This window comes from Sinocyclocheilus grahami, unplaced genomic scaffold, assembly GCF_001515645.1.
Source record: "Sinocyclocheilus grahami isolate Dianchi unplaced genomic scaffold, SAMN03320097.WGS_v1.1 scaffold542.1, whole genome shotgun sequence".
Classification (NCBI taxonomy): domain Eukaryota; kingdom Metazoa; phylum Chordata; class Actinopteri; order Cypriniformes; family Cyprinidae; genus Sinocyclocheilus; species Sinocyclocheilus grahami.
The window spans coordinates 551,371-574,413 of record NW_015505721.1 but is presented as its reverse complement, the minus strand read 5'-3'; the positions used below and the strand labels follow the sequence as shown (position 1 = coordinate 574,413).

Genomic DNA, 23,043 nt, shown 5'->3' with positions numbered 1-23,043 from the left:
GACGTGACATGACTCTGGATGATCAGCTGTGATGCAACGTGATTCTGGATGAATAACTGAGGCGTGACGTGACTCTGGACGAACAGTTGAGACATGACAAGACTCTGGACGAACAGTTGAGACATGGCGAGACTCTAGAAGATCAGCTGTGACGTAACAAGGCTCTGGCAGCTCAGCTGAGACTTGACTGGACTCATGACGATCAACTGTGACTTGACTTGACTCATGAAGATCAGCTGCGACTTGACTTGACTCATGAAGATCAGCTGCGACTTGACTTGACTCATGAAGATCAGCTGCGACTTGACTTGACTCATGAAGATCAGCTGCGACTTGACTTGACTCATGAAGATCAGCTGCGACTTGACTTGACTCATGAAGATCAGCTGCGACTTGACTTGACTCATGAAGATCAGCTGCGACTTGACTTGACTCATGAAGATCAGCTGCGACTTGACTTGACTCATGAAGATCAGCTGCGACTTGACTTGACTCATGAAGATCAGTTGTGACTTGACTAGACTCATGAATATCAGCTGTGACTTGACCAGACTCAGGATAATAAACTGTGACTCGATTTGACTCATGATGATCAACTGTGACTAGACTCGACTCAGGAATATTTGCTGTGACTTGACTTGACTCAGGAAGATTAGCTGTGACTTGACTTGACTCAGGAAGATTAGCTGTGACTTGACTTGACTCATTATAATGAACTGTAACTTGACTTGACTCATGACGGTCAACTGAGACTTTGAGACTTTAGTCTTTGCAACTTTACAGATCTTCTTTATGCACCAAGAGCTTGTAACACTCCAAAGAGAAAGGAAAAATTTAAATAGCATCATATGACCCCTTTAATAAAAATATAACTGTTCATTGTTTGCTCATGTCAGCTCAGGTCCATTAAATAATATTAATAGATTCAAATTTTAATAGTAATAATGCATTAGTAATGCCGAGATTAAATTAACTAGAATTAATAAATACTAGAATATTAGAAATTTGAATATTTTTCATTGTTAGTTCGTGTTAACTAATGTAGTTAACTAATTAGAACAAATTGAACCATGTTGTAAACTCTTACATTAAATTTTATTTTATTATTTTATTTTATGTACCACCAATAAATAGAAAAGTTTTTAAGAAAAGTCCATTATTAAAAATTATTGTGTTATGGTGTATATTGAACAAGTCTGTTAAATTTGGTAGCCTGCATGACACTCATCCAAACCCCATTCAACCACCCCAGTAGCCTTTAAGAGGAAATTCCCCTTACAGAGACCTTCAGCTTGGCTTCCTCCCAGTTCTTTCACTGAAAACACCTGTAGTGCTCTGATACTGCTCTAGAATGGACGTTGGCCGGGAAAAAGAAACCATAACCACACACACATCTCCACATTTCACTTTTACACACGAGAGCGCTCGCACCATTGTGATGTCAGAAAGCCAAACCAACTCTTATTATATTCTCGCCGCTCTGCGCATGTCACTCAAGACTTTTGGACAACGGCCTGAAAAGCACTTAGTGCGATAGAGTCGATACACCTTACAGTTACTCCCAGAGTAACAAGGTGCATGTGAGTGCAGTCAGAAGTCAGAAGAAACTCCCCACTGACTTTAACAAGAAGCCCCACAGAGAGAGGCTTTGTGGAGTCAGAGAGCTAATTGAGCTTGTGAGACCCACTCCATTTCCTCCAGAACGTTGTTGCTCTCATTTGAGGCGCCTGTCATGTCCATGATGTATTTTATTTAGGGGAGGAAAAAGCATTGTATGATATGCCAACTTATTGTCAGCTGAGTGATAACGCTTTGCTAGTGAAATGGTATATTGATAGCTTTGCTTAGTGTGAGAGAAACAACTGAATTTGACAAGAAATGTTGTGTTACTACAGTACTCTCAACTTCATCGCAAACCACTTCCTCTCGGTTATACTGTAGCTTATTTCCACAAACGTCCGACAGAATGTTCCTAGAATGCAGTGTTTCCACACTGGGCTCTTTGTCGCCTGCGTCCAGAGTCACTCTGCAACTTGCGACCCCTGAGTGGTTTCATCTCAAAGGCTTGGGTTTCTGTCTCTCAGGGGCCAGGAGCCCATGCACCACACGATGTGGGATTTTCTCTGAGGCGGCCCACTGGACACAGACAAAGACTGAGAGATGAACAAACCCTCCAGCATGCGTGCGCACCATTCAGAATTGAATTCAGAAAGATTTTTAAATTGCAATTCAATTCCTCTGTTTGAGTTGAAATTGCAAACAGGATGCAAACTCAAATTGTAATTCCAGTTTGAATTTAAAGAAGTTAAACTGAAATGAAATGATGGAAAATATGGAAAATCTTCTAACTGTTCTTAGTGTAGTTTATAATAATGTTTCATTTTTCAGTATCAATTACATATAAATATATTATCATACAAACAACATATGGAGTACCTTATTCATAATCATTAGTTGACACTCCTGCAGATATTTATATTTAGTATTGATTAATTTAATAGTAGTAAATTGACCATGGTAAGATAAAAATAAATGGTTATACTTTAGTTTAGGGACCAATTCTCACTATGAACTAGTTGCTTATTAGCATGCTTATTATTAACGTGTTGGCTGTTTATTAGTACTCAAAGCACATATTCTTCATGACCATATTTTAGATCCCTTAATCCACCCCATACCTAAACTAACAACTACCTTGCTAACTAGTAATAAGCAGCAAATTAAGAGTTTATTAAATTAATTTGTTTATTGAGTTAATAGTTAATAGTGTGAATTGGTCCCCAAACTAATGTGTGATTTTATAAATATTATATGTGTATATTTAATCAGTTAACTTTCATGACATTTTTTTTATATGGTGCAGTTGAATGAAATATTAATGTATTTAATTTGTATTTAATAAATACACTCTCATTTTAGATGTGGTGCTATATGGCAAAATTATAATCAGTTTGATGTGTCATTTGTTTTGACATTATTAAACTTAGTTTAGAGATGTCTAGTAATTGAGGACAATATTCTACATGTTAAGGGATAAAAACCACATATTAATAATGCATATGTGTTTGTTTTTATTAGAAATATTGTGTTGAATTTCTGAAAATTGCACCTGTATTTTTTTCTCCCTATCATTCCAATTCCACTTCTTGTGAGGCATGTGGCCAGTTTAATTAAAAACTCACTCATAATTGAAAAAGAGCCAATTCTGACTTTTGCCCAACACAAGTACACAAGAAAGACCAAATGAGAGAGAAACTAGAGGGTATTTATATCCTGTGGTGTGTGGCCAGATGCTAAAACGCCAATAAAAGTCTAATAAAGAGCAATCACGGAGGTGTCATAAAGCCAGTGAGTAAAGAGTGGGCTCAGTTGCTTAGCAGTAGCACCTTGAAGAAAAAAATCATTACCCAGCCACTTTAGAAATGGCTCTATTCTATGGATTTTCTGCGCTCTTTATTGTTTGTTTCCTCATTATTGAATGCGGCAGGAGATTAAATGTCTGGTGTCACTGTTCTCATAAAGCAGCCTGTGAACTGTGCAAGGCCTGCGTGAAGAAACACCACAGGTGTTGTATCTGATAATGCATTGCAAATGAATCGTTTGACAATGTCGTTTGTTTGTGGCGCACAGAATCCTGGATTTCCGGAGAGTTCCGCCGGTGGCCGGCAGGCTGGTGAACATGACACGGGAGATCCGAGACGTGACCCGTGACAAAAAGCTCTGGCGGACATTCTTCGTATCCCCAGGTATGAGTGACTTCCGCAGGGCCTTTTCTTCTACCCCATCAGAGCATGCTTCCCCCTGATTGTTGGCTTCTCACGCATATAGAGTTCAGACAATGGGAAAATCCACATTTCTGAGAATCAGACAGTCATTCAGTTTCATGACAAACTTCCCTGTGGTGTCAAAGTGTTAGCATTTAGTTAAATTTGTTGCATAGTTTAGCATGTTAGCATCTTGCTGTGTATTTTTGACTGCTTATTCCTTTTTTAACAGCTTAAAAAGTCCATAAAGAGCTATTAAACTAACCAATTACGGGCTGTGACAAATAATAGCACAAAAAGCGTGCAGTAGACCAGCCATAGACCAGCTAACGACACCCAGCCAAGATGCTAGGCTAATTACAGCCTTTAATTGGGGAGTAACAAGCATGCAATAACACACGTGCAGCTAGTTTGGCAACTAAATTACCGACATTTAGACGATGTAAGTGTTCGGATGAGGCACACAGATTGGCCATATTCTTTCTCTGCGGGGCTATCATTAGCATTCTGCCTCCACTTTTCATGACAAATGTGTTTTTGTGGGAACGAGTGAAAGGGCTCCGCTTCCCCCGGGGAGCCATGTCAGGAAACATTTGAAAAAGGCGTTATACATAATGATTCATCATTGGCTAAACAGCAGCGTTTAATGAGCCCTTGGTGAATCCGAGCATTTTAGATCACTGACATCAAATAAAGGCACATCTGGAGAAGTCACCTATTTCAAAAGCATCCTCTGCTAACTGTAACACTATAAACAAGGCTGCTGCACAAAAGATTGCCATAGTTAGCATGTTGTTGCTGTCAAATTTGGTTACCATCATGATTGTGATATATGATGATATACACATATGTGTCAACTGTATTTCCTGCCACATAGATACATTTATGTGGCTGTTACTGAGAAAGGCTGCTTTTGGACATTTAATTGCATGTTATTTGCAATTAAATGAAAATGTATTATAGTTTAAATTTATATTAAATGCAATAAACCTTAAAGTGCTTTTGACCCACTTAAGTAGAATTTAATACAAATTTATGTCTTTTCATAATTACTTAAATTGTGCAGAAATAAGGTTAAGGTGTAGCTGAATGTACTGACGAGCATTTATGATAAATTAAAATATACTTTAATGTTATATCTATTGAACCTTGTATGTTATGTATTTAAATCATTTAAAATCAAGTACATTACATATGCTCTAGTATGTCAGTCAACACATCAAAATAATCACAGCAAGACAAAAGATTATTAAGCATAATGAGTTAAAATGAACTTTAAAGTAAAACTTTTAATTTGACATTATTACAAAATGCACTTTTTAAAGGTACTGTGATAATGTACATACTATAAGCACCTTTAGAAGCGTAGTCATGAAAGTATCTCTCTTTAAATATACTTAAGTGCCCTTTTATTTCCCTGCCAAAAAAAAACAATAGAAACCATCACAGAAATTCTAATGGTTTCCACTACAAATACCATTACAGACCATCAACTTTTAACCATTAAAACCAATAAGAAATGCTTTCCTGTAGTGTGTTTTGGGACATATTCCATTAGGATTGAGTGGTTTTAACAAGCCACCAATAGAAGGTGACCAGTTACTAGTAGAGACCAATAGGCACAATTACAATTTCCATTAAAACCAGTACACTTCCCATTATAACCAGTAAAACCATTACAAAATCTGTGATGGTTTCTATTGTTTTTTTTCAGCAGGGTTAATTAATATTAAATATGTCTGCAAGTACACTTTAGTTAAATATGCTTTTAAGATTTGAGGGGAGTTTTACTATTTTAAGTATTTTGTGCTTATATAAGTAACCACATTACATGGTTATGGTGTATATCACAAAATACTTATTTTGGGAAAAAAAGTTAATATATGATATATAATTCATTATTATTATTATTATTATTATTATTATTATTATTTAACTTTATGAATGCAAACCAAAAGATAAGATTATTTATTCATTAAAAATCAATGCATCAGTAAAAAACAGCTGCTTCACGTTATATAAAACTTGACTTAAATATCTGGGGATTCCAAAAGGTTGTAGGTTCAAACCCAGTAATGGGCAATCAATGAGCTATTACCATTGTGTACATGAAGACACTTAACCCCATGTTACTCCAGAGGGACTTTTCCTTTCTCTTTGCTTCACTGGTGGTCCATTTTAATCCCCCCCCAGAACAGTTTTCTCAAGACCTTTTCTTCCTCACCTCTGCAGCCAACAATATCTGCTTCTACGGCGAGTGCTCCTACTACTGCTCCACAGAACATGCCCTATGTGGGAAGCCCGACCAGATCGAGGGCTCCCTGGCTGCATTTCTTCCTGACTTGGCACTAGCTAAGCGCAAGACCTGGAGGAACCCCTGGCGCCGCTCCTACCACAAACGCAAGAAAGCTGAGTAAGCTCTTTTTCTCCGCTTTATCTCCGGTCTCCACGCACCACCCCATATCTTCATTAAACTACAGTCTGGCTTTATCAGCAAAAAAGACTACTGCGGTTCTCACTTACTCTCAGAGAAATCCTATCTGTGCAGTAAAACAATGGGCCATCCTGTTTGAGATGGCAGTTGTACGCTAGTAGGGTTATATATGAGAAGGGACTAAATGCAGCTCAAATTTAAAGGTGAACTGAGTTTCTTATTCGTTTTCTCTTTTGTAAGGTGGGAAGTGGATCCGGACTATTGTGATGAAGTCAAACAGACTCCTCCGTATGACCGAGGCACACGACTTCTGGACATCATGGACATGACTATTTTTGACTTTCTAATGGGTAAGTGTTGAACATGTTTAAAAACGTGTTTATAAAATTTTGCTTAGAAGTATAGGGGAAACTGGGGGAAATATTACTTTTCACTCCAGAAAGTTTTTTTAGGGTAACTTTATTTTTACATTTTTGCATTTTTTAATTAAATGTTTGTGTAGACTCATGAAGTCTTATATAAAATGGAACATTTTCCATTATCGCCCAGGAAAGAGAGACAGTTCATTGGATGCAACTTTTGTGACAACATGCCCCTATAGTGGCAAATAATAAAAAACGTATGCATTCTGTCTCCTGGAAGTTGTGTAATAGCCAGCCAGACACATTGCTTAATATGGCCATTGAACTATGAAAATAAAAAATAGAATAAAAAATGTAAAAAAAAAAAAAGTTAATTGTGATATACAAGTTTAAAAATAAGAAACAGACTTTGTGAGATATAAAGTCACAATGTGAGGTAAAAAAATGTTTTGATTATAAACAGTCAAATTTAGGAGATAATCAGTAACATTAAGAGATAAGTCAAACCAACGCTATCTCACGACAAATTCGTATGTATTTTACGAGGTGGCTAATTCGTACAAATTCGTACGACATCACTCGTACGATTTTGTATGATTTGTCTAGACCCCAGTGACGGGTAGGTTTAGGGGCGGGGTTAGGTGTAGGTAATTTGTACAAATTCATACGAATTGTGCAACTCGTAAAATACGTACGATTTAGTAAAAATCGTGTGAATTTGTACGAGTGAGGCCGTACGAATTCGTACGAATTAGCCACCTCGTAAAATATGTACGAATTGCCATGAGATCGGGCTGATGAAACTGTGAGAAAGTCACAACTGGGAAATATACAGTCACATTGCAAGCAAATAAAGTTGCATTGCAAGGTTTTAAAGAATGTCACTGAGATATAAAGTCACATCTCAAGATAAACTCACATCTGGTCACATTGTAAGATGGAGTCACACTGTGATATATAAAGTCACAACTGGAAGATATAAAGTTTTAATTTCAAGAAATAAATTCACAATTTTGAAATATAATGTCACAATAGGAATATATACAGTTGCAAATTTAAGAAACAAAGTCACATTGTGATATAAAAAAGTCACACAGCAAGATATAAAGTCACAACTAGGAGGTATAAAGTCAATTTCGAGAAATAAAGTCACGATAGGAAGATATAAAGTTACGATTACAATAAATAAATTCACATTGTGAGATAAAAAGCCATATTGTGAGAAAGTCAGTTGGGAGATATACAGTTACATTACAATAAATAAAAAAGTCGCTGTGAGATATAAAGTCACACTGCAAGATTTAAAAAGATCATATTGTGATATATAAAGTCACATTGCAAGATAAAAGACACAATTGGGAGATATAAATTCTCAATTACAAGAAACAGTCACACTGTTAGATTATAAAAAAGTCACATTGTCAGATAAAAAAGTTGAATTGCGCAGAAGTCACAGTTGTGGGATTTACAGTAACATCGCAAGAAATAAAGATACTGCGAGATTTAAAAAAAGTCACTGTGAGATATAAAGTCACATTGCAGAAGTCACACTGCGAGATGTAAAGTCACAGTGGTAAGATGCAAAGTCTCAATTTTGAGAAATAGTCACCATCTTCAGATATAAAGTCACAATTACAATAGTCGTACATATGATAAGTCACATTGTGAGATAAAGTCATATTGTGGAATAAAAAGTATATAAAGTCACACTGCAAAATATATAGTCACTAACTAAAAGTATAAAGTCTCAATTTTGAGAAATAAAGTCAATTTTGAGAAATAAAGTTAATTTTTGAGATGTGAAGTCACAATTAGGAAAATAGTTTGTCTCAATTCTGAGAAATAAAGTCACAATTACAGGAGTCATATACATAATAACAGTTATTGTGAGACATAAAGTCACATTGTTGGATAAAAGAAAGTATATAGTCACTTTGTGAGATAAAGAAGTCACACTGCAAGATATAAAGCTACAACAAGAAGTGTAAAGATTCTGAGAAATAATAACTTTTTTGAGATATAACGACAGAGATATAAAGCCACGACTATGTTAAGTATAAAGTCTCAATTTCAATAAAGTCACAGTTGCAAGATATAAATTCACAGTCTGTGGGTGATCTCTGGATGTGTCTTCAGAGCTTGAGAGTGTTTTGATCCATTCATGAGCCGTGTGCCCTTGAGCGAGGCTGCTAACCTCAGGTTGATCTGAGGGAATTTCCCCTGTTCATCAGAAGTTCCTGGTGCTTTTCTGAGAGGACATTGTGTGAACACCATAGAAACCAACTCCTCCAGCCCTACTTGTGTGTGGATAAATATAGATTCTGATTCAAGTGTCAAGTTTTAAATGTCAGCATTAGTCATTAAGACGACTAAAATTATCAACTGCAGAACTGGAATCTGTTGAAAATAACTTAAAGGAGACCTACTGTGCCCCTTTTGAAATGTAAGTCTCAGAATGTGCCTGTGAAGTTTCAGCTCAAAATACCCCACAGATCATTTATTATATAATTTGGAAAAAGCCTATTTTGAGTGGAAGCAGATACACGCTGTTTTAGTGCATGTCTCTTTAAATGCAAATGTGCTGCTGCTCCCCACCCCCTTTTCCAGGACAAGGCTGTGCTTTTACAGCTGGTACCTCAGATACTCTGCTAAAAAACATCTGTTTGGTTTTGATTACCGTATCTATTGTACAGTGACCAGGAGGGGACATGTTCGGTTCACTTAGTTTTTTCGTGGGCATGACATATTAACTCGTGGGAACGTGATAATATGTTGTGGCCACAAGATATTAATTTGTGGGAACATCATATTAACTTGTGGGAACATGATATTATGCCGTGGCCACAAGATAATTTTGTCAAGGTTACGACATCCATTTCTAATGTGTAAACATACCTGCATGACCATAGTAACCTGAGATTATCAGAGATGGAATTATTCATATGTTATTTTCAATTAAGAAATTATTATATTTATAATTCTATTAATTATTATAGAAATTATTACATTATTAAATTATTATATTAACCTGGCCTAGGATACAGGACTGTATTGCGCGCGATATAGACAGCATTCGAATGAAGTTTATCATGAATAAATGTTACATAAAGTACATAAAACAAGAAAACATTTTTATCCATCCCACAGTCTTGTAAGTCCATTAACTGATTGTCCTTTTTCCGTAATATTTGTATAATATTATTATTAGCCTATTATTATTGGTTATATTTTTATATTCGTTTTTCCCTTCATTTCGATTTCTTTACTTAACATTCTGGGGTGTGTTTGCCAAAAGCATCGTTAGCTAACTATGGTGGTTCGTTCCATTGAACTCTATTGGTAACGACGGAACTTGCGACCATAGTTGTTTTTGGGAAATGCACCCCTGAATAGTTTTGTAAATAATAACCTACTGTAAATGCCTGACATGCTAATAAAGCTTTGATTATGCTGATTGGAATTTTTACTGGTATGCGGTTTAAAGGTTGAAATTATCATATATTTCATTTTATTTCTGCTAATTAATTGACCATAATTATAAATACTATAGGCTAGTGTTTCATTCAGGAATAAATCATTCACGTACTATCAAAATGGAAACACATGCTCATTTATCGTCACACACGGGCATAAATACAATCATAAAGTCAATATTTTATTGGTATAATTTACAGTATTTGCAAAATATATGATAGCAATTAGGTCTACTAGCATAATTATACAGAACGTTTATTAGGTAAAGCGATACACAATAAATATAAAAATATAGCCCTAACCAGTTAATATAATAATAATAATAATAATAATAATATACAAATATTAAATAAAAAGACAAAATCAGTTAATGAATTTACAAGACTGTGGGATGGATAATTTTTTTTATCTCTCTCTGATAATCCCGGGTTACTATTGTCACGCAGGTTTGTATACGCTTTAAACTCGTGAATGAATGTCATTCCCTCAACATGGCATCTTGTGGCCACGACATAATATCACATTCCCACGAGTTAATATGACGTTCCCACGAATGAATATCTCGTGGCCACAACATATTGTCACATTCCCACGAGTTAATATCTCGTGGTCACAACATGTGAGTATTAAACTAAGTTCTCTTTCATGTCTTATTGCGCTTAAACTGTCAAATACACACAAGTTTATGTTAAAAACACACGAGTTACAAAAACAGTCAGTTATGTCTGTGAAGGTAAACATCTGGGAGAGAATTTGCATGTTTATATTAGATCTGTGTGGCAGGCAGCAGCTTAATATACAGTAAATAAATCAATAAATCCACTGCTCTCTCGTCTCCTCTGCGGCTGGGACTCGAAATAGTGATCTGTGCTCATCAGTGCAGCCAAAGACAGAACAGTTAGCATGCTTTGCTCGAACTTTCACTATGGTGTTACTTTCAGTTGCAAAAACACAATGGCGGCGCCGTGGGTGGAAACTTGCAGTAATATTATGATAAGATCCCCATTCTACGTCACGGGGGGAGCGAAATCTGAACAGCTTGTTTTTCACAAGCTTGCAGAGAAAGGCTTACCAAAAAAATGACTGGGTTGTTCTTTTTCACGTTTAACTTAAAGGAGCGATGGACTTCCTTTTATCTTTTCTTCAACATCCCACATCAATCTTCCTGTATTTCACTCTTCCTCTCTCCTTTTTCGCACTGAACAGGCAACATGGATCGCCACCATTACGAGACTTTTGAGAAGTTTGGAAATGAGACTTTCATTATTCATTTGGACAACGGCAGAGGGTAAGCCGTTTTTATTATAGTGTAACGTCCTCACCGTCCTTCACACCTCGCTCCACACGACTCCACAGCCACTTCCTTTTTACACTGAAACCATGGAAACAGAGTGTTTCTATCTTAAGAGGCGTGAATATGTAGATGTTGAGTGGAAGGTCAGAATTATATGGCATCATGTCTCAGGGTGTAATATGTGTGCCGTTGAAGGGCTCACAGTGGGTAGAAGTCACACAGGTGCTCGCACAGATAAAGGATTTTGATTAAAATGACATTCTGCTCGACTGAAGTGGCTGCTTTTTCATTCTCTACATTTGTTACTGAAGTAAGCCACTGTGTAGAGCCATAGGTCTCTCAATGCCAGATTAATCTAAGATTAATCTTAATCAATGCCGACTAAAATTTACATGTATTTTCTTCTATTTGTGTGAACTGAACTGAATTTCTGATGGGGTTTTACTGCTACAAATAAGTTGCAAGGTCCTATCATGAAGTTATATAAAGGACTACTCTTTATATGTCAGTACTTTTGTTGAAGTTGCTATTCTGCTATTACTGGTGTTACATATGCGGTTTTGCAGGATGAAAATAATACATTTTAATTATACAAACCCGATTCCAAAAAAGTTGGGACACTGTACAAATTGTGAATAAAAACAGAATGCAATGATGTGGAAGTTTCACATTTCAATATTTTATTCAGAATACAACATAGATGACATATCAAATGTTTAAACTGAGAATTTATAATTTTAAGGGAAAAATAAGTTGATTTTAAATTTCATGGCATCAACACATCTCAAAAAAGTTGGGACAAGGCCATGTTTACCACTGTGTGGCATCCCCTCTTCTTTTTATAACAGTCTGCAAACGTCTGGGGACTGAGGAGACAAGTTGCTCAAGTTTAGGAATAGGAATGTTGTCCCATTCTTGTCTAATACAGGCTTCTAGTTGCTCAACTGTCTTAGGTCTTCTTTGTCGCATCTTCCTCTTTATGATGCGCCAAATGTTTTCTATGGGTGAAAGATCTGGACTGCAGGCTGGCCATTTCAGTACCCGGATCCTTCTTCTACGCAGCCATGATGTTGTAATTGATGCAGTATGTGGTCTGGCATTGTCATGTTGGAAAATGCAAGGTCTTCCCTGAAAGAGACGACGTCTGGATGGGAGCATATGTTGTTCTAGAACTTGGATATATCTTTCAGCATTGATGGTGCCTTTCCAGATGTGTAAGCTGCCCATGCCACATGCACTCATGCAACCCCATACCATCAGAGATGCAGGCTTCTGAACTGAGCGCTGATAACAACTTGGGTTGTCCTTGTCCTCTTTAGTCCGGATGACATGGCGTCCCAGTTTTCCAAAAAGAACTTCAAATTTTGATTCGTCTGACCACAGAACAGTTTTCCACTTTGCCACAGTCCATTTTAAATGAGCCTTGGCCCAGAGAAAACGCCTGCGCTTCTGGATCATGTTTAGATATGGCTTCTTTTTTGACCTATAGAGTTTTAGCCGGCAACGGCGAATGGCACGGTGGGTTGTGTTCACCGACAATGTTTTCTGGAAGTATTCCTGAGCCCATGTTGTGATTTCCATTACAGTAGCATTCCTGTATGTGATGCAGTGCCGTCTAAGGGCCTGAAGATCACGGGCATCCAGTATGGTTTTCCGGCCTTGACCCTTACGCACAGAGATTGTTCCAGATTCTCTGAATCTTTGGATGATATTATGCACTGTAGATGATTATAACTTCAAACTCTTTGCAATTTTTCTCTGAGAAACTCTTTTCTGATATTGCTCCACTATTTTTGGCCGCAGCATTGGGGGAATTGGTGATCCTCTGCCCATCTTGACTTCTGAGAGACACTGCCACTCTGAGAGGCTCTTTTTATACCCAATCATGTTGCCAGTTGACCTAATAAGTTGCAAATTGGTCCTCCAGCTGTTCCTTATATGTACATTTAGCCTCTTATTGCTACCTGTCCCAACTTTTTTGGCTCTCATGAAATCCAAAATGAGCCAATATTTGGCATGACATTTCAAAATGTCTCACTTTCAACATTTGATATGTTATTTTTTTCTATTGTGAATAAAATATAAGTTTATGAGATTTGTAAATTATTCCATTCCTTTTTTACTCACAATCTGTACAGTGTCCCAACTTTTTTGGAATTGGGTTTGTACTTATAAATAAGAATATAACTGTAAAATGTAAGATATGACCTCTGAAAACACATTTCAGCACCATTGAACCACACCAGTAATGTGCTGTACAATTTGACTTACCAATATGAAAGTAATAGTGAAAGATGAATGTATAACGACAGAAAGTGATTTAAATGTCCGTCATATAAGCTAGGTTTTATTTCTTCTTAAATAAAGACCTAAATGTACAATTTGGTGAGCTCTTCATATTCTAACTTTTATGTCTGGTAAAAGTTACACTCTAAAAAATGCTGGGTTGTTTCAACCCAACTTTGGGTCAAAGATGGACTAACCCAGCTGTTGGGTTACATTTTTTAATTACATTTTTAACCCAAAAGTTGGGTTAGTCCATATTTGACCCAAAGTTGGGTTGAAACAACCCAGCATTTTTTAGAGTGTAAGTATAGTATGTTGGAAATGGTTGTTGAGCGTTTTAGCATCTTTACCCTAGTAAAAACATAGTACACTTTAGCATACTTTTAAAGAGCCTACTTAGTATGGCAGTAATATACTTTAAGAGAATATACTGAAGTGTGAACTGAATGTAAAGTCGTCAGACACTTATTTGCATGTTAATTGCAATTAAATGAAAATGTATTATATTTTAAATGTGTAATAGATGCACTTAGCTGAACTTTAAAGTGCTTTTTGAGCCACCAAGTAGGACTCAAGTACATCTTTATATGTAGATTCATATTTTTTTCTATTGTCTTTGAAATAAAAAGCGCACTGCTAAATGCACTGACAAACATTTATGGCGAACTAACATAATTTCTATTGAAACTTGTATGACATGTATTTGTATGTATACACATTTGTAATAATAGACTTGTAATTTAGTACATATAAACTATTAACTAACCGTCATGAAAGTGTCTCTCTTTAAGTGCACTTAAGTGGCCTTTTATTTCATTAATATTATATTATCCACAAGTACAGTTTTTTTTAAACATGCTTTTAAGATTTGAAGTACAATACAAGTATACAAATTAAGCACACTTTTTCACCAGAGAACCATTTAAAAATATCTCTCTAACCCCACAGATTTGGAAAGCATTCACATGATGAAATGTCCATCCTGGTCCCTTTGACTCAGTGCTGCAGGTACGATTGTTTTTCTCTACTTTCAGACATCTCTTGAATTGAGGCAATAGCCTCCCAACTGAGAGAGTGACTGCAGTGCAGTAATTCAGTATAGCACCGACACAACCGCATCCTGCTGTCTGCTGTGCACTGTTATTCTAGCTGTATCCTTTATTGCACATTTACATTTATTTCCTGTGGCTGATGTTTTCTTGCTAGAACAATCTATATGAATGGCTGCAAAAAACACTGACTGTGTCCCAATTTGCATAATTCTGCAAGCTGGTCGTAGTACACTCCACTTTGTCGCTATATTTGCTATTCTAAGGGACCATTCACACAAACACATTTTGCATTCCACTTGACTACTTTCACATTATTTTTCTATGCAAACATTCACTAGACAGTTGTGTATTAAACTCGCGCCTTGTGTCTTTCGCAGAATTTCACGCACAACACGTTGTTCTAAAAATGCTCATTTGGCACTTGTTTAAAATAAATCCAGTAAAAATAAATCTCCAGAGTTTGTTTTTAATTCTACTGCTCGCCTTTCATGTAGTTTGATGCAAAATGTGTTCTGTGTGAACGTTCCTATTGGAATTGAAGTTTTACTTTTTTTCTCACATTTTTTCGGAATTTTCAAATGTTTCCTTTTTAATGGTTAAAACAAATGTAAGTATTTAAAAAGAATGTCTAATTAATATAATGATCATAAACTCATATAGTTTAACAATAACTTACTAAAAGTTTAATAAAAAAGTATGGTCACATTTTATTTTAAAGGGATACTCCACCCCAAAATGAAAATGTTGTCATTAATCCCTTACCATGTTGTTCCAAACCCCTAAAAGCTTTGTTCGTCTTCGGAACACAATTTAAGATATTTTGGATGAAAACCGGGAGGCTTGTGACTGTCTGATTGACTGCCAAGTAAATTACACTGTCAAGGTCCAGAAAAGTATGAACACAAGCAGCGTGCACTATTCTGTGTCAGCCGCGACACAAGGATGCGTTTTCTACGTGTATTTACGCTTTGATATGAACGAAAACAGCGCATCCCTGCAGCGTGGCTGACACAGAAGAGCATACGCTGCTTGCGTTCAGTGGATATTCTCCAAAATGGCACTACGGTGATGCGGAGAGACACAGAGGAGACGAATTGTTGAATAAAGTCGTTATTTTAGTTTTCTCGTCGCTTCATAACGTTACGGTTGAACCACTGATGGCAAATGGACTACTCTGATGATGTCTTTCATACTTTTCTGGACCTTGACAGTGTAATTTACTTAGCAGTCAATCGGACAGTAAGTGATTAATTACAAAATTTTCATTTTGGGGTGGAGTATCCCTTTAAGGTCCAATTCTCGCTATTAACAAACCATTATCTATACAGATTTTTGTCTCAATAAACTCCTAATTTGCTGCTTAAATTAATAGTTAGTAAGGTAGTTGTTAAGTTTAGGTGTTGGGTAAGATTAGGGATGAATATGGTCATGCGGAATTTGTGATTTATAAGTACTAATAAACAGCCAATATGCTAATAATAGACATGCTAATAAGCAACTAGTTAATAGTCAGAATTGGTCCCTATACTAAAGTATCACCAAAATTACATTTGAAGTATGAAACCCATTTTATTTTTCCCAAAATATGTGTTTTTCATTTAAAACTTTGTGTTTGAGCTGCACTACATACTTTTCTGTTGCATCCTGATTTGTTTGACAAGTCTGCTGGTATAATTATATTTGCATATTTCAAGTTGGCGAGTGTACAGACGAGTTGGAACCAAAAGCTGAAACAGATGATTTTGGTACTCAGATCTATATATTCAAACACAACTGTGCTCATGTAGGTCTTCGACATAAGGGCACGTAAACAAGCTTTAATGATTGTACTGCAGTGCAGTACTACTGTGCAAGGACACTTAAACGCATCCTTCCCTGTGCGTTCACAATTCGACATAATTTCCTGCCATCTGAACCAAGCCATCGTTTCAATTGCACATTGTGCCATCAAGCCTTCAATCATAGTGTCAGATTCGGCACGTTTGTTATTTCACTTAAGGTGAAGTGCGCGCTTCATTTGAGGTTATTCAGTGGTGAAGGAGAGAATCACGCTGATTGGTTCTTCAGGCGTCCTGTGCGTCAGGGTTTCCCATCTCAGGCCTCATGCTGAATACACCTGCTCTCTCTTAATGAGAACCTTAAGGACGGGCTGATGCTATGCTAGCGGAAGTTCATAATGATGTTAGTCATACTTCACGCTGCAGGTATCTCGAGTCTCATCTGGTGGAGTGATTTCAGTGCTTGATTATAGAGTAGGGCACAGGCTCGAGGGAATGAAACAAACCAATCAGTCCTAACCAGGAGGCAACAAACTGATAAGTCCTTTCATGTTAAAATAAGTTTGTGTCCTAACCAGGTGACAAGCAATGGCCAACGAGACCAGGGGAGTCCAAACTTGCTCCTTCAACGTACTACAAAACACCTGCCTGGATGTTTCTAGCAGGCCTAAAGAGCTTGATTAGCTGGTTCAGGTGAGTTTATTTAGGGTTGGAGCTAAACTCTGCAGGACAGTGGCCCTCCAGGAGCAGGATTGGACACCTCTGGACAAGACATTTTGGTTGGTTTCTATTTCTTTTCTGAGTCTATTTTTTTGTTGTTGTGCTAACGGTGAACTTCTCACTGGTCTGAAATCCTGCTTCACATATTTGTGTGTACTATGCTGCGTTCCATTCAGTGAGACGTGGGATCTGATCTCTCATCCGTTTCATTGCTCCGTGTTCAGAGCATGACATAGCAAACCAAATGCTCCTGCCGGTGTTTCGTGGTCTATGAAAATGTGTCCTAGAAATCAGTTTGGGGAGGTTACATAATGGTATTTAGTGCAAGCATTTGTTGTTCTGTGATTATTAACAGAGAGGATCAATCACAGTGTTTTACACACCCTGTTTCTCTGGTTTTATTATCATGAAATATGGGAACGTGGACTGCTCTGCTCTGCTGTGCTCTGCTCTGCTCTGATCTGTCTTATCATAATAAAGGCAGAAATGCCAAAAATAAATCTTTTAAAAAATGTTTTGAGGGAATATCACATTTTCTTACTTTTTTCTTAGGTTATAAAGTAGAATGAAAATAACAGTTAAGAAAAACACTACTCTTAAGAATCATTTGTGAATCCAGCACTGATTAGCAAATGACTTGCCTGTGGAAAGTGGTTATAGGACATGGTATAATGCTGATAGATTGTTTTATTATAGGACATCGTTTCATTCCTACTGTTTTGTTTTGTTTTTCAGCATTACTCACATATACTGACCTTTCAACAAAAATTATTATTCCATTGCTCTACATAAAACCTGTTTTCAGCGCTCACTTATTTTGTGTTGTGTAAACCATGGCCAAAAAAGGCAAAAGAGTGCCTTTTATCTTTGTGGTGATTGCCACTTTCTCGTTCATTCACTCATATTCACGCCATCGCAATTTAAAGAAGTTTTAGTTGGCCTCTAAATGAACCTTTTGGAAGTATTTGTGTGTTGTATTTTAAAAGCTCAAAATGCTATTTATTAAGAAAGAGTACATTTGTGAGGAAATCCTGTTGGGTTTTAGGTCTTATTTTGCATTTGAGATTTTGTGTTATTATTCCATTGCTCTACATAAAACCTGTTTTCAGCGCTCACTTATTTTGTGTTGTGTAAACCATGGCCAAAAAAGGCAAAAGAGTGCCTTTTATCTTTGTGGTGATTGCCACTTTCTCGTTCATTCACTCATATTCACGCCATCGCATTTTAAAGAAGTTTTAGTTGGCCTCTAAATGAACCTTTTGGAAGTATTTGTGTGTTGTATTTTAAAAGCTCAAAATGCTATTTATTAAGAAAGAGTACATTTGTGAGGAAATCGTGTTGGGTTTTAGGTCTTATTTTGCATTTGAGATTTTGTGTGTGTGTGTGTGCTTTAAAAAGAAGTCCCTGTTCCTCACAGACATTGTAAAGATGATTTGATAGTCTGACTGCTCTGTGTAAAGTGAGGGGCCACATGTAGTGTTTTGTGTTTAACCCCAGTGCCTGTGCAATGCTCAAGAAACTTGAATGTTTTGGGATTATTCACAAACTGACCTTTTAGTAACCCACGACCTGGACTCAAAGGAGTGTTTTTTTTTTTAGTTGGCAGTAAGTAATTATGAGATGGTCAAAGCTTCTATTAGCCAAACAGTCTTAAAAATGTTCCCAATACTCTCAGTTTTTCTGTACATATCTGTAAATATGATACGTTGATCCAAGAGGCTGTTTTCAGAGCAAAAAAAAAAGCTTCAGTTTTCTTTTCCTCTCTTAGGCATTGTTACTGTGAAGATCTGTTTGAAAAATGATAAAAGTGTGCAATAAATGAAGCTATGTTGTTGAACTCTTTTATGTGTAAAAAGCAAAGCAAATAGTGATTGTAAAGGACCAAAAATGCCAAAAAAAGTTGCAATGCAATGGTCATAGTAATTTTAAATATTCTAATTATTTCATATTAATTAGTTAATATAGTTAATATAGGCCTACTAAATTGCAACTTCATCACTACAAATGTGTAAATGCAAATGAAGAGTTAATTTGCAAAAACAGATTTCAATTTTTTTTTTTTTTTCATTGTGCATTTCAATTAATCTCAATCAAACTGCAATTAGGTTATTTTGATTAGGTTAAAAAATAACTAAAAAATACAGCTAACTAACACAAAAATAACATAACAATAAATATCTGTTTTTGCAAATAAACTCTTCAAATATATTTAAATACATGACATACTAGTTTCAATAGAAGTAACATATATTTTAGTTTATCATAAATGCTTGTCAATACATTCAGCAGTGTACTTAAACCATATTTCAAAGACAATAGAAGTAAATATGAAATTACGTATAAAGATGTAAGTGCTATTTAAGTGGGTCAAGCATTACTCTAAAGTTCAACTAACTCCTTTTAATATAAATTTAAGCTATAATACATTTTCGTTTAATTGCAAATAACACAATAACACGCATGAAAACATGACACTCACTTCAGTATATTATTTCCGTAACAAGTACTCTTTTTTAGAAATATGCTGAAGTGCACTTCTATTTCACAAGCGGTTATAGATGTATGCTTGGACTTTTCTCTGTTTGAGCGGTCGCTTTCTGATATCCTTGTGCATATAAAGTTATCAGGTTTACTAGTTTTACCTAGTCATAACAGGAGTTATTAAATAGTAGACAAAACCTTTACAAAGATCATTTTCATCTGGTCTCATGTTAACCGCTCCATAGACTTGCATGGTTTTACAAACTGAGGGACCTAGTGTTGACCTTATTTTCTGTGGTACTAGAGGTCAACCTGTAACATTCCTTTAAGATTCCATACAATACATCGCAAATCAAGTCTGTGAAGAAAATACTGTGGCTGTATTTGAATATCTTAAACTCAGCCGCTGGACTAATCCGTAAAACGAACCTCAAAAGCAGGCAGATTTATCAGCTCTGTGCTTCTTCAGATATGTGAGGCTGCTCTTACTCTGACACTCTGCCAGGTCACATACAGACATACATTTAGAGCTGATACATAATACCCCTCTAATCCGTAAACCCTCTATCTCTCTCACCCATATCCTGCTATATGCACTTCTATTACGTTATAATCATTCACATGCTGAGGCAGTTACAGGACACTGTGACCTTAAAAACCTTTCTGTCGACACCATGAAGATGAAGTTCTAGTCTTCAATTACATCTGTTGGTGTCTGTTACCATTTGATAAAGAGCAAAACAGACTTATTTCTTCTGTTCATATGCTTTTTACAAGTGTCACAAAAAAAACCTGTAGCATCTCAAGTACACTCAAAAAAATTACAAATATATTTTTAAGTCAAGATTTATGTATTTTAAGATTTTACGCTTTTAAGATATGTTTCAATTGTTTATGAAATGTACACAGTTTACACAGTTTTAATATAAACTAACAAACTTAATGTTATGCATATTTGTCAGTCATATGAATGAAACCGGTACGAAACGGGTAATATTTCTGTATTAAAAAATAAAATTAAAATAAATAAAAACATGGCATCTATTTAATTGTTATTTGAATAGTGTATTGCATTTACTCAAATTGCTTAGAATCACCATAAAGCTGTTTATTGTGAAAATATGTCAAGGTATTCAATTAAAAAGTATGAACATGGTTAAAGCTGGTATAGTATGGTTAATAAAATAGCTGTCGAGCAAGCAATATTCAGCTAGTTCAAATGTATGAGATTGAAACAAATTGAATTTATTGATGATAAATATAGAAACCTGGTTACTGTGTATTTAAAACACATTCAGTTTATTTGTAGCAGTGCATACATCTTTCATTGATGTATGAATGACAAATATGCATCACATTAAGTTTATTAGTTTGTCATTGTTAAAACTGTGTAATCCAAATGGTTGTCAATGTTCTAAGTAATTCAAATACATCTTAATTTTTTGTGTGTGTGTGTGTATCAGAGGCAGCAAAATCACCATAAAGCTGTTTATTGTGAAAATATGTCAAGGTATTCAATTAAAAAGTATGAACATGGTTAAAGCTGGTATAGTATGGTTAATAAAATAGCTGTCGAGCAAGCAATATTCAGCTAGTTCAAATGTATGAGATTGAAACAAATTGAATTTATTGATGATAAATATAGAAACCTGGTTACTGTGTATTTAAAACACATTCAGTTTATTTGTAGCAGTGCATACATCTTTCATTGATGTATGAATGACAAATATGCATCACATTAAGTTTATTAGTTTGTCGTTGTTAAAACTGTGTAATCCAAATGGTTGTCAATGTTCTAAGTAATTCAAATACATCTTAATTTTTTTTTGTGTGTGTGTGTGTATCAGAGGCAGTAGGACATGCAATTTATTACTTGACCACTGGATGGTGGTACAACGTTTTACAAAAAAAAGTTATTTAAATATGCGTATTATCACAGCAAATACTATACAGGATGCCTTCTTCTCTCTTTTAAATTTTCAAAGAACCTTCCTTCACAAAGCCAAACCATCCTGAGGCTTTCATGTGCGGAGTACAGTAGGAGGTGTTTCATGTCCTGAAATGGACCCCTCTAAACCTGCGCCCCGCCGAATGGATTAGACGGCAAGATGATGGAGGGGCCAACTGCTGTCTCCAGGCAACAGCTTGTGGCGCACTGTGAGGCAATATCTCACATGTAAACAAAACTGAGATGTTGATGTCATATTCATCCCCTATTGCTAAACAGCAGGTTGCATTTTAAAAGGGAAAAAGCCTTTTTCACCTTTCCTCTGAATTTAAAAAGCTCTACCTGCAATAACCAAACTCTTAAAGCTGATATTTCACACTGAAAGAGACTTGCATTAGATCTCACGGTGCTCTTGACTCGGCCATTTAGGACTGAAATTGAAATGTATCTACATGTCATTCATAAAGGTCATTACCAATATGCAGCCCTGCTCTTCCCTAATTGCATTTTCCTATGCAAGATCGAAATTACTTTTGCAGGGCAGTGAATTTTCCTTGTCTAGTACAGATTAACTTCAATTAACTTGCAAGTGAAGGGTTATTTTTTAAGTTTAGTGAAGTGAAATATTACATTAAAAAAACAAGGCATTTAATATTCAAGAGGTTTGAGGGGTCTGATTTGGAGCGTTCATGCTGTGACAGTGACAAATTAATATACAAATCATGTAAACAGGTCATGCATATTCATCAGACAGACAGGTGGCTTGATTGTGTATAGCTTTTGATTAATATTACTTATGAGCTACATTTACATGTGTCATCAGCCCTGAGCAATTTGCAACCAATTGAAAAATCATAGTTTTATTTATTCAAATTCAAGAGATGCAATATTGAGGTTAAGATATTTTTTTAAAGGGGTCATATGATGCTGCTAAAAAGAACATTATTTTGTGTATTTGGTGTAATGAAATGTGTGTATGCGGTTTAAAGTTAAAAAAACACATTATTTTCCACATACTGTACATTATTGTTTCTCCTCTATGCCCCGCCTTTCTGAAATGCGTTGATTTTTACAAAACTCATCGGTCTGAAAAAGCGAGGTGTGCTGTGGCCAGCTATCCAGTGCGTTGTGATTGGCCGAATACCTCAAGCGTGTGACGGAAATGTTACACCCCTCACATACTGTTGATGCCGTGTCCAGGCCGGGGCTTAGCGTGCGCTGAGGCCGGAATAGAGTGAGCTGAGGCCGGGTTAGAGTGAGCTGAGGTCGGGCTAGTGTGAGCCGAAGCCCCGGCTTAGCGTGTGCTGAGGCCGGGCTAGCGTGAGCCGAAGCCCCGGCTTAGCGTGAGCCGAAGCCCCGGCTTAGCGTGCGCTGAGGCCGGGCTAGAGTGAGCTGAGGCCGGGCTAGAGTGAGCTGAGGCGGCGGGGTCGAGAACGGCGCGCCCGGCGGG

At 36.4% G+C, this 23,043-nt stretch overlaps 1 protein-coding gene across 1 annotated transcript in view; it reads left to right on the top strand.

Annotated features, from left to right (window-relative positions):
* The window catches only part of LOC107555651 (extracellular serine/threonine protein kinase FAM20C-like), a 70,131-nt gene extending 55,472 nt beyond the window's left edge, over positions 1-14,659 (top strand). The window contains exons 5-9 of the mRNA XM_016238515.1: positions 3,631-3,746; positions 5,997-6,177; positions 6,439-6,548; positions 11,241-11,322; positions 14,563-14,659. Coding sequence (XP_016094001.1) covers positions 3,631-3,746; positions 5,997-6,177; positions 6,439-6,548; positions 11,241-11,322; positions 14,563-14,659 — 586 coding nt within the window. The remainder of the gene's footprint in view (positions 1-3,630; positions 3,747-5,996; positions 6,178-6,438; positions 6,549-11,240; positions 11,323-14,562) is intronic.
* The last annotated feature ends 8,384 nt before the right edge of the window (positions 14,660-23,043 follow it).